Source organism: Mobula hypostoma, chromosome 24 (genome assembly GCF_963921235.1).
Source record: "Mobula hypostoma chromosome 24, sMobHyp1.1, whole genome shotgun sequence".
Taxonomy (NCBI): Eukaryota; Metazoa; Chordata; class Chondrichthyes; order Myliobatiformes; family Myliobatidae; genus Mobula; species Mobula hypostoma.
The window spans coordinates 25,443,439-25,459,009 of record NC_086120.1 but is presented as its reverse complement, the minus strand read 5'-3'; the positions used below and the strand labels follow the sequence as shown (position 1 = coordinate 25,459,009).

The following is a 15,571-nucleotide window of genomic DNA, read 5'->3' as shown; positions in this document are numbered from 1 at the left end:
CCTGTCCATCACTTCAAACAGTTCAGGGTTCAAAGGGGGAGCCGCTCTTGACAGCTCTCCTTCCGTTGCTCTCTCCCGCCCCTTCATTAACATCTCCAAATGCTGCTCCATTGTTTTCCTTATCTCTCTCTCTCTCTCTCCTGAAGACAGGCAGCAGACCAACTGCTGATCCCACTGGTGCCAGCACAGGACAGCTAACATCTTAATCTATGTGTATTCTTGTCACACTTCCCCCCTTTAAGGATTTTTACCGGGGTAAAAATTACAAACATGAATACATTATTTGATACACACAAATACACATCTTTATCAGCTATTTGGCTAATACAGCGAATTTGAAGTTGTCAACACCTGACAGACAGTCAGCCATCACATTTTCTGTTCCTTTTATATGTGTTATTAATAATCCCTTAGACCAGACTCCAATTTAGCAAACTTCATAGTGGCCAAAAACACTGATGAATTGCAATCAATGTAACCTCTCATTGGGTTTCGTCCCGTACCACAATAACAAGGGTCGTCCCATTCCGACTTAGTTTTCTCTCGCAAGGGCTTAGGAGGGGGAGGGGTAGTAACCGCAGAGTTATTGCAAAACTTCCTACAGTACCCCACCATCTCCAAGAGCCTTCTGAGGGCCCTCTTGTCTGTCGGGGTTGGGAGGTCAGCGATAGCCTGCACTGTAGCTTGCATCGCTGCCAGCTGCCCCTGTGTCACCACAATTCCCAGGTAAGTGACCTTCGCGTGGCCGAACTCTTTTTTTTCCAAGGTTCACTATCAAGCTGGCTTCAGACAGCCGTATTACATTGCCAATACACACCTCTGTGTTCGTCAGCCCTTTAGTCACAAATTACTCATTCTATAGGGTGCTGCTCGCTAGGCTGGCCTAGTGTAACAAGCACCACCCAACGTCCCAGTTCTTTGCATCGCCTCGGGACAATCAAACACACATGTGCGAGTCGTTTAATTACTTCTCCTAAAGAGTCGCTTTGTTCAGGGATTAAGGGAGAGACCTTATCAGCAGAGCTGGCCAAAACAATAGCCTTCTCCCATCTGGTCAATACCATACTCATCTTTTCAAAAAGGTTTTTTTCTCTTATCAGGGGGACCCTAGCTTCATTGATTTCCGCGCTAACACCGACTAGGTTTGTTAGCATATCAAAAGCCTGTGACCATCTCAGTTCGCGTCGGCCATAATCAATAACATCCTTCTTCCTGGGCAGCCAATAAACCTCTTTCATGATTCCACCAACTGTTTCCTCCAGCACCGCAAAATGTCCACCGGGGGGTACCTTGTGGGCCAGGTTAAAAATCTCATCCCCATAACTCTTTTGCACCACCCCCCATTCCTCATCTGCGGGTACGGTACTTGGTCTCCCTTTCTTCCTTAGCACTTCCTCCTCCACACAATAGCCTACTAGTTCCCTTGTTAATTCTGCATCAGAGAGAGCTGTCTCTGCCAAAACCATCAGCCCCTCGTCTCGCTCCTGCGCCTGCACAAATTCCTTCCTGGCTAATGCTAAGTCTGTCCCAGCTCCCTCACTACCTTTTGTTTCACTACACTCCTTCTTTTCACTTTCTACCCCCTTCTCGTACAAGGCTGGCAGAAACGTCTCAGCTAAATTTACTACCGCAGTCCCGTGATGAACCTGTGAGTCCATGGGCGGGGCCTCAATGCTGGCAGGCTGACCTGTCAATCTCACTGCTGGGAACACGATTCCCCCGGCGAGGTCATTACCGAGCAAGACTTCCATGCCTTTCATCGGTAATTCGGACCTCACCCCGATCGTGACTAGTCCAGAGACCAGGTTGCTTTGTAAGCGTATCTGGTGCAAAGGGACGGCCTCTGTCCCTTCCCCAATACCTTTGACCTTGACCTCCCCAGTCTGGGTCTCTGAGCTAAACTCTAATACACTCTTCAGTATCAGTGACTGAAACGCTTCCGTGTCTCTCCAGATCCGCACTGGAACTGGTTTTAACCCCTCCTTCACTGACACCAATCCGGCTGAGATAAACCTCTCGCGCGCTTCCTGAACTTTGGCAGACCTGTCCTGTCCTAGCAGTTCGTTTACCAGCTCGATACAGCCAGTCAAAATCGCCGTTTTTCCTTTTCCCGTCTCCTTCTTTGGGGCAAAGCACCTGGACGCAAAGTGTCCGCCTTTCCCGCAATTATAACAGACGACCCCATGAGACTTCCTACCAGACTGCTCCCGGTCTACCTTATCCTTCTCACTAGTCCCCAGCTTACTTTCTGACTTTTCTGGCGGACTCTCCCCTCCGTCCTGACTACCCTTCTGGTAGCCTTTACTCGGGGCAAACTTCATTTTATGCGTCAACGCATACTCATCCGCCAACTTAGCAGTTGCGTCTAACGTGGCTGCCTCTTTCTCATCTAGGTAGGGACTCATACCCTCAGGGACACAACCTTTAAACTGCTCAATCAGGATCAGCTGTAGCAGTCTGTCATAATCCCCCTCTACCCCCTTCGAGGCGCACCAACGCTCACAATATGTCTGCATCTCACGGGCAAACTCTAAATACGTGCGGTCCCACTGCTTCCTCGCATTCCGGAACCTCTGCCGATATGCCTCTGGGACCAACTCATAAATCCTGAGGATGGCCTCTTTCACCACCTCATACCTCTGGGCATCTTCCGCAGACAAAGCTGAGTAAGCTTGTTGGGCTTTCCCTTTCAGTACACTCTGAAGCAAAACAGCCCACTTATCCCTCGGCCAGTCCTGACTTGTAGCAACTTTTTCGAAATGGAGAAAGTACCGATCCACGTTCGTATCGTCAAATGGGGGAACCAGCCTAACCTCCTGGGTCGCCCGGAACCCTCCACCTTGGTTCGGCACGGGCCCCTGCTCGGCCCTTATCTTTAACTTCTCCAGCTCAAATTCCCTTTCCCTCTGCCTCTCTCTCTCTTCTCGCTCCCATTGCCTCTCTTTCTCTTCTCTCTCCAACTGTTTCTCTCTCTTTCTCCTGCCTTTCTAACTGTTTCTCTTTCTCCCGCCTTTCTAACTGCTTCTCTTTGTGTTCTAACTGCCATACCCGGAACTCGTGCTCGAGTCTCAGTTTTTCAAGCTTCACCTGTACCGCGTCTCCCGCAGGTTTTTCAATAGACACCACCTCCAGCTCGCCTTGGGGAAACACACCTTTAGATACATAGTGCTCTACGATAGCTCTGTGCATCTCCTCTCTCCTCATTGTCGACTTCCTCTTAGCAAGATTCAACCGTTTGGCCACAGCTACCAATTCCGCTTTCCTGGCATCCTCTAATGCCTCCAAGGTCGGCGCCTTTAGAAATTCCTCAATCTCCATTTCTCCTGTTTGTCTTTTCTTTCTTTCGGGAATTTTGACCCAATCAATTTACTCCGTCCCAAATTTAGCGTTCAAAATCGCGGACGAGAACCACACTTATGTTACGTACCCTGTAACTGGGTTGCCAAACCAGCAGAAATGGATCACTCAGTTGGAGTCTGGATTACTAGAACTAAGAAAGTTTTATTAAAGAAACAAGCAACACAGTACTCTAATCAAAAGGATAATAAATGCAACAGTTCAGCAATGATAAACATACATGTACACAGAATTAAGATAACAGGATTAATCAAGCTCTATCGTTGTCTAGGAGTAAATGACCAGTTTCAAAGTGATGCAAAGTTCAGTTCGCAGTAATCGCTGCCGTGGCGATGGACAGTGGGGGGGGAAGGAGAGAGAGAGCAAAACGAATGAATATTCAAAAACAGCTTCCACACAGACCTTCGCAGTCAGCTTTCGTGCGAGTCCTTTGTGATGTCATCTGAGGTCACCGACCGTGACCCCTCCATTTCCAGATACGACCGTTTCTCTGCGGTGAACCCGGCACCCAGGCAGGGGTGGACACACACCAGGTTCCCGCCGATCGTGCCTTTCCACCCTGTGCGTCTATGGCCTGGTCCCGCAACCGGCCTTCCAAAACTTCCCACCGACTTGTGAGAGACGCACCGCTTCCAGGGTCTCGTTACCTCGGGTGTTGTGTGTGTCCTGTCTTAGCGAACCTGTCCCTTTTTATCCCCCTGCTGGGGTATCGCCTGTCCATCACTTCAAACAGTTCAGGGTTCAAAGGGGGAGCCGCTCTTGACAGCTCTCCTTCCGTTACTCTCTCCCCTCCCTTCATTAACATCTCCAAATGCTGCTCCATTGTTTTCCTTATCTCTCTCTCTCCTGAAGACAGGCGGCAGACCAACTGCTGATCCCACTGGTGCCAGCACAGGACAGTATATACTTTGTCTCCAGCTCATTCCAGTTACAGAATTCAGTCTGAAAATTAGCCTGCGTGAATGGGAAAGATCTGTGTAGGCAAACACTGAAGCAATGGGGTTTGGTGCTGATAAAGGTGGCAATGTTTACAGGCTGGGTTCCAGGATAAGAACTTTCACTGCAGACCTTCCTGCCGTGTCCAGCATCCCTCACCAGATTTCACATCCCTGCAGTATTTTTACTGTGCGCTGCAAGCTTTTGGCTCATTCTCTCACTGAAAGGTTTGCTTAAACCCACGTGCACTTGGTGAACAGAACATTCTCTGTGACTCAGTCGAATTTACCAGATCAGATTCAGTGTTCTCTCCCCATTCCACCCCCAGGGCCTCTGCTATTTGTAAAGTCGTCCAAAGGCTGCACCAAATGATATTTCTATCACTTGGGACACACAGACACAAAGATCTATTCACATCAGATACTTGACCAGCCCTCAGTACTTCACCCTGTGCCTTGGCCAGACTTCAGAACAAAGTTTACAAGGCCTCAGTGTGAAGAGATGACTAAAGCAAGTAAATTGCATTTCTACTTTCTTTTATCTTTTGTGATCCAGAACACGCTGAAGAGTTTCACAATCAATGCTAATCTACCAATGACTGTTATAATGTTGAAACCTCTCAGGCAACTTGCATGCAGGAAAATCTCTCAGGAGCAATGACAACACCCAATTTTGTAGCAATGTTGATTCAGGGGTAACATTGCTTAGGAGTTCTTGGGGCTGCAAGGAGAGGGCGTGAAAGGAAGAGCTCCATGATCTTCCTCCACAGTGTAGCAGTACCTTGGCACAACTAATTGGCTCCCCCAAGGAGCAGGGACTCTGTCTGGCCACAGCTGAGGTGAAGACCCTAGCCAAGGTCAACCCATGTCAAGCTGCAGGTCCTAATAACATACCTGGTTGGGTGTTGAGGGGCTGTGCTGCCCAATTAACAGAGGTTCTAACAAACATCATCGACATCTCTACAGAACAGTCCACTGTCCCCTCAGGCTTCAAGGCAACCACCATCAGCCCAGTGTCCAAGAGGGACACAATAACCTATTTTTGTGACTACTACGGAGTGGCAATGAAGACAATAATGAATTGCTTTGAGCAGCTGGTTACGGATTGCATTAAATCCCATCTTCCTGCTACACTTCTCTTGGCTACCATGATTGTGTAGCCAAGTTTCTATCGAACACAATATACAAGTTTGCTGATGACACAACAATAGTAGGCCATATCTCAGATAATGATGAGTTTGAGTACAGAGAGGAAATTAAGAACCCGGTGGCATGGTGCGAAACAATAACCTATCCCTCAAAGTCAGCAAGACGAAGGAATTGGTTGTTGACTTCAGAAGGAGTAGCGGACCACACGACCCAATTTACATCGGTGGTGCGCAAGTGGAACAGGTCAAAAGCTTTAAGTTCCTTGGGGTCAATATCACAAATGACCTGACTTGGTCCAACCAAGCAGAGTCCACTGACAAGAAGGCCCACCAGCGCCTTTACTTCCTGAGACAACTAAACAAATTTGGCCTGACCCCTAAAAACCTCACTAATTTTTATAGATGTACCATAGAAAGCATTCTTCTCGGGTGCATCACAACCTGGTATGGAAGTTGTCCTGTCCAAGACCGGAAGAAGCTGCAGAAGATCGTGAACACGGCGCAGCACATCACACAAACCAATCTTCCGTCCTTGGACTCACTTTACACCGCACGCTGTCGGAGCAGTGCTGCCAGGATAATCAAGGACACGACCCACCCAGCCAACACACTTCTCGTCCCTCTTCCCTCCGGGATAAGGCTCAGGAGCTTGAAGACTTATACGGCCAGATTTGGGAACAGCTTCTTTCCAACTGTGATAAGACTGCTGAACGGATCCTAACCCCAATCTGGGCCGTACCCTCCAAATATCCGGACCTGCCTCTCAGTTTTTTTGCACTACCTTACTTTCCATTTTTCTATTTTCTATTTATGATTTAAATTTTTAATATTTACTATCGACTTGTAATCCAGGGAGCGGGAAGCACAGAATCAAATATCGCTGTGATGATTGTACGTTCTAGTATCAATTGTTTGGCGACAATAAAGTATAAAGTAAAGAAAACACTGGGCCATTTCCATCGCATAAATCAGTTCAATGACGATGCCATAGCCTCTACACTCCACTCTGTCCTATCCCACCTGGAAAACGGCACCTCAAACACCAATACTTTAGCTCGTCATTTAAACTGAACCATCCTTCAGAAGCTGGTGGGTAAACTGCCTTGTCGAGTCTCAACATACCTCTCTGTAATTGGATCTTGGACTCCCTAATAGAAAGAAGCCTGTGTCAGCGGCAACATCTCTAGCTCCATCACACTGCTGACTCATGACTGGACAGCTTGATCCAGTTCCAACTGAATCAAGTTCACGGAGTGGTTAGCCTCAACAACGATGAGAGGGCGCACAGGGTGACTGGTAGAATGGTATGAGCACAGCAACTTGAGTCTCAATGTGGACACGATTAAAGAGATGACTGTGGATTTTACGAAGTGCAAGTTGACCTCTCCTCACTGCACATAGATGGCTCCTCCACAGAGCTGGAAGCATGAAGTTTCTGAGAGTGCACACAACGGACAATGCACCTGGCTTCTCAACACCACCTTCTTAGTCAAGAAAGCACAGCAGCGTCTCTCTCCATTTCCTGAGGAGAGTGAGGTGAACAAGGGTTCTGCCTCCCAATCTAACCAATATTTACAGGAGCACCACTGAGAGCATCCTGACCAGCTGCGTCACCTGGCGTGGGAGTTGCAAGGCACCCGAACACAAGACCCTACAAAGGATTGTGAGGAACGCTGAGGGGAGCATCGGTTCTCTCTTCCACCCATCCATGATACTTGCCAGGAGTGCTGTGTATGCAGGGCCCTGAGCATCGTCAATGATCCCTCCCACCCGTCCAATCTCTTTGAACCCCTACCCGTCAGGCAGGAGGTGCCATAGCATTAGGACAAGGACCATCAGGATGGAAAACAGCTTGTTCCCCCAGGCTGTGAGAGTACTGAACTCCTTGCCACCATCCAGGTCTCACCACAAATGAAGCACCAGTAGTGTCACACCATTTACTTTTTAAACTTGTTTTGCAAATGCACCTTATTATTTATTTGTGGTACTATCACCTTATGTGTTGTGTGAGAGTTATTTGTACTGTGTTGTGAACCTTGGTCTGGAAGAACGCTGTGTCATCTGACAGTATACATGTGTACAACTGAAATGCCAATAAACTTGAACTAATTGTAGTCCCCATTCTTGCCACCCAATGCCGCTTGCAAGTTGTCTACATATTGCCAATGATGAGGACACCAATGGGAAAAAAAAGAAATCACTATTTATTGCTCTTCCCTTTGGATGTCGTTGAGGAACTTTGAAGTGCACCAACTCCTTTGGAGAAGGTGCTCGTGTGGCATTGACCCTGCAGCAAGGTGCTGGGTGAAATGAACAGGGAGGGCTGGTAGACAGGGTATCAAGTGGACTGCTCAGTCCCGAATACTCTTGAGCTTTGAGTGCTGTCAAAGCTGGACTCAAGTGAAGATGTTCCATCACATCCCTAGCTTTCACCTTGTAAATGTGAGGAGCAATGCACAAACCACACGATATACAGCCTATAACCTGGTCACGTAGACAAAGTTTAATTGGTTGCTCGCGCTTTCGGTTGACGATGATCAGCAGGATATTGATTGTGTGGGGGTGGGGATGTTGATTGCCATCAGCGACAAGATCATCTTGTTGGAGACAGTCAATAAGAGATTGTGAAGCATGTTATTCAGCAGTTAATGTGCACCTAAATGAGGATGAGTATTAACTGAGTTACAAAAAAGCTAACGAATAAAGCAAATACAAATAAAGCTGACAATGGAAACAACAAATATCTTCAATTCTGATATCCTGATGGACACACCAAAGAAACTGAAAATGGTTTGACTTAGGTTTGAGGCATCATTGTTGCCAACAGGTATGACCAACCTGTGCAGAGTTTTCCCTCACAACCTGGAAACTTTCCTTATTACCTCAAATCTACGTCTTCTCTTACTCACCCCTCCATCATGAGACAAGGTTGGCTAGAGTCTAAGTTGATGAGGTCTCGTGTCAGGTTAGACAGGAACCCCATTAGGACTGGATACTTAATTTGCAGGAAGCCTACATGGCTAGACAACTGAAGGCCAAAATGTGACCACATCATTGTTTTTTTTTTTACTTGCAAGGACAGCGTTAATTACTTGCTCCTGAGCACCCCAGAAAATAAATAGTTTCCTTGGCGTTCACAAGGCCAAAGACCCAGCATATTGCTGGCCTTGTAAACGCCAAAGAAGCTATTTGTTTTCTGGGGTGCTCAGGAGCAAGTAATTAATGCTGTCCTTGCAAGTTAAAGAAAAACAATGATGTGGTCATGTCACGGCCTTGTCACTCACTGGCTAGACTGGGCAAGATCAGTTTTCTTTTCCCAAATCACCAGTAAGCCAGCTACGAGGGGTGATTGATAAGTTCGTGGTCTAAGGTTGAAGCAGTCAATTTTAGAAAACCTAGCACATTTATTTTTTATTATTTTTTCAACATAGTCCCCTCCTACATTTACGTACTTAGTCCAGCGGTCGTGAAGAATACAGATCTTGGACCTCCAGAAAGTGTCCACAGCAGGGGTGATTGATAAGCTTGTGGCCTACGGTGGAAGGAGATGAGTTATTCAGCTCTCGTTACAGGAACATGCAGTTCAACTCTGAGTGGTTATGCAGAAAGTTTGAAGTTAATAACTGATCAGAGAATAACTCATATGGGGTGATTGATAAATTCGTGGCCTACGGTAGGAGGAGATGAGTTATTAACTTCAAACTTTCTGCATAACCACTCAAGGAGTTGACATGCATGTAACGAGAGCTGTATAACTCATCTCCTTCTACCTTAGGCCACAAACTTATCAATCACCCATCTGTGGACACTTTCTGGAGGCCCAAGGTCCGTATGCTCCACGACCGCTGGACTAAGTGTGTAAACGTAGGAGGGGACTATGTTGAAAAATAAATTTGCTAGGTTTTCTGAAATTGACTCCTTCTACCTTAGGCCACAAAATTATCAATCACACCTTGTATGGTTCTACTGACACCACAACCACTGTTCCGGACACTATGTTTTGTTTTAGATCAAATTTAAATTCCCCAGCTGATGTGGTGGGACTCGACAGTACACTGCTCTCTGGATTGAACGCCCAGTAACACAACCACCGTGATACCATGCCCATCTTGAGCTCCTATATCAGGTTCACCACCACAAAGGCAGTTTGTCCTTATTCTCCGCTTTCTCACCCGCATCACGGATAAACGCCACCGAGTTCTGACTTTAGAATCCGCAGTCAACAGGGCAGATGAGCCCCCCGTGACCCACAGCTCACCCTCCAGAGATTTCAGCTGTCCTTGCCCTATCAATGCAGGACCAGCCCACTGAATGTTGTGTCAAAGAACTTAAATTGTTCAACGCAGCAGCAGTGCTTCTTGCCTGCAGTTCAGTGGTGCTTGTACAGCTAATTACTCTTGCCAAAATGATTATTGGGAAAATGCCAATATTTATTTCACTTTCAAGCAGGTTGATAGTTGAATAAAGCTGCCCTCCAACAGGAAGCCAGAATGTGGGATTGAATAGTCAGCTCCAATGTTAAGATTGCTATATTTGGTACAACCTTGTACTGAATGCAAGTTTTTTTTTGTGGCGTCTGTAAATGTAGACCTGGCCCGTGTAGTCATTGGGGGTTTGTCCACCCAAGGACATTTCTGAACTGAACACTGCTCAGTGCCTTTTCAAGCCGTACCAACAGGGTGGAGAGGCCGCCACAAGAAAACATTAGGACAATAATTCAAGTGGGCAAGACGCCCAGCATTCCTTCCCGAGTCAGAGTCTGAACACCTGCCTCCAACAGTCAGGCATCTGGCATTGCCAACCCCCTCCTCCCCATTTCATTAGAAAAAGTTGAATCTATGAAACTTTCAATGGACTTTTAATGATTCTCATGTCACAAAGACCTTTACAGCCAATAAACTACTGGAAGTGTGGTTGCAAGGTAGGAAAAGCTGTCAATTTGTGAAGGAACTTCTGTCAACAACCACGTTGAAGTTGGTATAACATTGAAGTTGGTATACCAAGTGAAGTTGGTATAACATTGAAAACCCCATTTTTTCAGGTATTGCCAGCGGACTTGACCATTCAGAGCCTATGTTTTGCTTTGTATCTGAAACACTGCACCCTGGGCAGTGCTGCTCTCAGGATCTCACTGGGACGATGGGCTTGATTTCTCCAATGGGACTTGGAGCCCGTTTTCTCCCGACTCAAAAGTGCAAATCAACAAGCGACAGGCACACCAGGATATGTAGGAAAATTAAGTCCCCACGGACATATCACATGGTATTTCTCACGTCCATTGTTCATGGATGCACAGAAAATTCCCCATGGAAAACAAGGAAACCAAAAAAAAAACAAAAGCAGAAAGCCGCATAGCACGTCAAGCCTGCCGTTCAATACTGCAGACCACAGGATTGCCACTTCATTAGGATTTTCAATGCAATATTGACACAGTCCCCAACCGTTCTTATAAAATAAAGATTCCATGGCAGCACTTTAAAGACCAAGCACAACACCCCTTGCTAATATGTATCCCCAAATAATCAACAGAAGAGATTCTACAGATGCTGGAAATCCAGAGGAACACACACAACCTGGAGGAAGTCAGGTCAGTCTCAAAGGGTCTTGGCCCAAAAAGTTGACACTTTATTCCTTTCCATGGATGCTGTCTGACCTGCCGAGTTCCTCCGGCATTTTGTACGTTACCCCAGATCATCTCAGTCATTCAATCACTTGTCACAGACTAGTTCGCTCTCCCTCCTGTTCAATTAACAAGGATGCTATCATTCATCCCACTTTGGCCAAAGTGGAGATAGGCCATTTCCTCGCTCTCGCTCCCTATACTTGCAGTTTACGAGTAGTCATGCACAACTCAGTCTAATCCAGGGGTACCCAACGTTATTTTCCCCCAATGCCATGGACCAATATCATGAAGCAAGTGGTTCGTGGACCCCAGGCTGGGAACCCTTGGTCTAATGGCTCCAGCTCTGAGGAAAGGTCACTGACTGGCAGTGTTTATTCGCTCTCCCCACAGGCCCCAGCAGCACCAGTTTCCAATCACTGCTAAGGTTAGCTATTGCTGCTTGTGGGATCTTTCTGTGCAAAGATCAGCCTCTGCATTTCCTACATTACAAATTGACTCTGTTGCAACGCAATCAAAACGCCTCTGCATCAAATCATTTGTTGAACACACTATTCCATCACAACCCGATACACACAGATCGGCTGCCACACTTCTTTGCAGAAGAACAAAGAGTCTACTTAAAAAGTTCTACAGTGACTTCCGGGATATCAGGATTCATTTCGTAGCCCAGAAGCACACATTTTCATTTAAGAAATCCCCCAAAAACATGAAAACACAAGCCCATCCTTGATCAGGGCTCTAAAACTTTACAAACCTGAAACAAAAGCGGACCACTTTCAAATTTCAAAGCAATATTCCAAGGGCTGACTGGACAACAGCCATTTCAAAGGACTGCAACATTCCCTTCCAATGAAAAAAATATACCCATGGTTTACTATGCTTAAAATTCACAAACAGCCGAGTTCTGCTTCAAAGACCGGGAAAAGTTTGCACAAGTCACATGAATTGCTCCAAATAAATTAAGCTGCAGCCTTACCCTTTGCTTCATCTGAAAATGTTGCGGAGTGCCTGGAGACAAAGAGCTTCAACTGTGCATCCAGACAGTAGGCAGCAGCATCGATATCCCAGGAGAGGATTCCTAGCAAAGAAATGCAGACAATGAGGCAGTGCACAGCAAGGAGGACCTGGGTATTCGGATGCTCTAGTTTCAGAGTTACACTGAAAGGTATCCAAAACCAAGGGATATTGATTTTTAACTAAGGACCTGAAACCCAGGGGGAGATCATCTTCAGGGTGTGCATAGCCTTGGCAAAATCCAATCAGGAGAACAATGTGCCCCCAATCTTAGACTGGTCAGTCTGGTCCAAGGTCCAGAATCAAATTATTCCTCCAGATGGGGGTCTAACCAAGGTCTGTACCGAACTGAACCATCCCTGCCCACACCAGGACCCAATCATTACTTGCACTCCAATCCCAGTTCTCCACAGTATTCCATAAGCTTCCCCCTCCCCCAGACTAAAGCATTTTCATGAAGTGACTTTACACAGACACGTGCCCTCAATGTCAGAGAATGGTCACGCACCATTTCACTCAGCAGGAGGAAGTCCACAAAATCCTTCCTCACAATGAGCCCACTTAGACCATTGCCCCCAACCGCACCATTGTAAATAACCCAGGCGGATAATCAAATTACTCTCTGCAACGCTTCATGGGTGTCTTAAATGCTCTGGGCTGTACAGTATGAGCAAGAAGAGGCTATACCTTATTATTTGAGGAAATAGCAAACCGTCCAGTGTATCAGATACCAAGGAAATGGTTATTTTAAAAGAACGAAACTATCTGAAGACACACACGGCCATACAGGGGGAGGGAAAAGCAATTTGCATTGTTTTAAGGCCTTTAATGTTGCAAAATATCTGAAATACTAACGACATTAATAAAGATGACATTGCAGCTGCTTCGGTCGAGCATAAAATAGTAGCGCATCTTATTCCCAAATCCGCCCAGAACTTGACACCGACATTGTATCCATGAAGTGAAACTGACGTGGTGCATTACACCATGCTCCATCCACAGGGTGAAAATGACACAGTGACAAATCCGCGGCCGCAGTCCGTCACTAATCCTGATTCCACATTCGGAGTGCGATCGCGATTTCCCCTCCCGACATGACAGGTTTATTTTGTATCCCAGGGAAAAGAACAGCCCGCAAACCCGACGCAAGGAGGCGTTCCTGCGGGAATATGCCGTGCGATTCAAAACTGCTCGTGAAGCGGGAGCTAGCTCGGGTTACGAATGCCCCCAGATACGTTGATACCAAAGTTTCCCCCAAGCATTCCCCGACACTGTGGGTGGGGAAGAGCGTAAACTCAGCCCTTTGTTCACCGGCAGTACGTTTCTCAAAACGGCCTCGAGTGTAAAGGCGCGTGGAAAGCAACCCCGGGACAAAGAGGGCCTCGGCCACCACTTCCACTCACCAGCAAGGGGGGAAAAAATCAACGCTGCAGCCTCGGACTGCAACGCAGCGCGGCTGGAAAACGCAGAGAGATTTCCCCAAACCCCCGAAAGGCGAAATTCACCACGTCAGCTGCAGAAAACAAAGACTTCATCGCGCTGACCAAAACTGTTAGCAGCCCAGCCCAACTCGGCCGTTAAGGGGAAGGGAGACGGAGAGGCTCCCAAATCCCCCTCCTGAAGGCACATGTTACAGTTACAATGCCCCCGGAGTGGCTGTCAGGGACCTGAATGCCTCAATACCTCAGAAACGTCCCAAAGGCTCTGGGGCGGGCTATTACTCACTGCAAAGTTCTAGATCCCCATACATGATGCTTTGATACCCGACGTAGGCCATTCACCGGTCCTGCCCCAGGACGGGGCCACGCAGATTGCAATGGCCCAGGCAGCGCAATAACCCCGCTGCAAATGGCCATCTCCTGCACCCCGCCACCTGACTCTTAGCCCCCTTTCCCCGGGAATCCGCCGCTTTATTCCCACCACCTACTTCGCTACCGGATTGAAGCCCCACCTCGTTGGATCTGTGCAATCACGTCGCGCAGAAGCTCCGGTCTCCCGGCTTCGCCGACGACCACCAGAGCGGAGGCTCTGCGGCGGACGCCGCCGGCAACGGGCTCCATCGCGGAGCCGCTTCCTTGCAGCGGGGACGCCATTGACGCCGCTCCTTCTCGCCCTGCAGCCGCAGCCCTGACGTCACAGCCTTTTATAACGGGCGGGTGACCGCACCGCCGGCCAATCAGCGGAGAGCCGGAAGTCGAACTGTATTTGTATTCAAACAGTCACTGGCGCGCTTTCCCGTGATTTCCCCCCGTCAGATTCAGATTCAAATATGGGTTATTGGCAATTACACCACAGTGCAATAGAATTCCTTGCCCGCGTCAAACTCAGAGTAAACATGGTAAATCTAACGAGAGTCTGCCTGCACCTTATCATGCATTCTGCTATTCTTTATCTTGTACCACCTCAATGCACTGTGTAATGATTTGATCTGTATGCAATATACAAGACGAGCTTTTCACTGTAACAATAATAAACCTATAACTCTAATTAAAAAAAATAGTAATAAATCAATTCCAATTGGTGAAAATTATAGTATGCAGATTAAGGAACCGCAAAAAGGAATGCTGAAGTCACGAGGTAGGAGGATTGAGAGCAGCGCCACTCGGAATAGGGATGTAAAAGATGATTGTTCTCAAATCGATTCAGGGTGAAGATTGGAAGCTAGTCGTTCTTCCTTAACTTCTCTGGCTTGCTGCACTTTCAGTGAACAATCTGCTGGAGGAACGCAGCTGGGCGAGCAGCTTCTGGGAGGAGGGAGGCGGAGAGGAAATATTGACGTTTCGTGCTGAAACCCTGCATCAGGACGTCCCAATCCCCACGCCCCTCCCCCCAACGCCACCACCACCACCACCACCACCACCACCACCACATGCAGATGCTGCACCTCCGGCAGCAATGATACTCCAGATTCCGGCATCTCCATTCTCCCGTGTGAACAGTTAAATAAAGGTTCGCATTTCTGCTTCTGAGTTATCTGGGCTATTAGACATGTGGGCGTGCCCCAAATGACTGGAGTAATCCAGAAGAGCGGTCGGAGTTTTCGGCAGGATTGAATGGGAAACCGTTAACATTAGTGGTCGTTTCCCTGTGAAACTGACATCAACATCTGGTTGGTTCTGATGACGAGTCTTTGAGCTGAGATGTTAATTTTTTTTTTAGCTTTAAAACTATTTGTTTCCATCAAAGTTTGTTGCAATTTCTGTATTTACTTTAGATCTTTTAATCTGCAGATTTTTTTCTGGATCTTCAGTTTATGGTATCTGTGCACAGCTGAACGCGGGAGTCCCGAGGTGTCCGTGAATTAAGGCGGAATCAGTCACATGAATTGATTGACTTTTCTGAACGAAGGGGCAAAACTAAAATATTGCAGATGTTGGAAATATGAATCAGTAAAGAAGATGTTCAGGAGACCAGCGTGATGTTAATGGTCACAGTCTTCTTCCCAGGACTGGAAAATCTTCAACTGAAGGGTTTAAAACGAGAGGGGAACAGGG

The 15,571-nt window shown here is 47.2% G+C and overlaps 1 protein-coding gene across 2 annotated transcripts in view; it reads right to left on the bottom strand.

Moving 5' to 3' along the window:
- The window catches only part of map1sa (microtubule-associated protein 1Sa), a 44,651-nt gene extending 30,468 nt beyond the window's left edge, over nt 1–14,183 (bottom strand). For both annotated transcript variants that reach the window (XM_063032738.1, XM_063032740.1), the window contains exons 1-2: nt 14,029–14,183; nt 12,040–12,141 (exon numbers count right to left, since the gene is read on the bottom strand). In XM_063032738.1, coding sequence (XP_062888808.1) covers nt 12,040–12,141; nt 14,029–14,170 — 244 coding nt within the window. In that variant the 5' untranslated portion in view covers nt 14,171–14,183. The remainder of the gene's footprint in view (nt 1–12,039; nt 12,142–14,028) is intronic.
- Between the last annotated feature and the right edge of the window lie 1,388 nt (nt 14,184–15,571).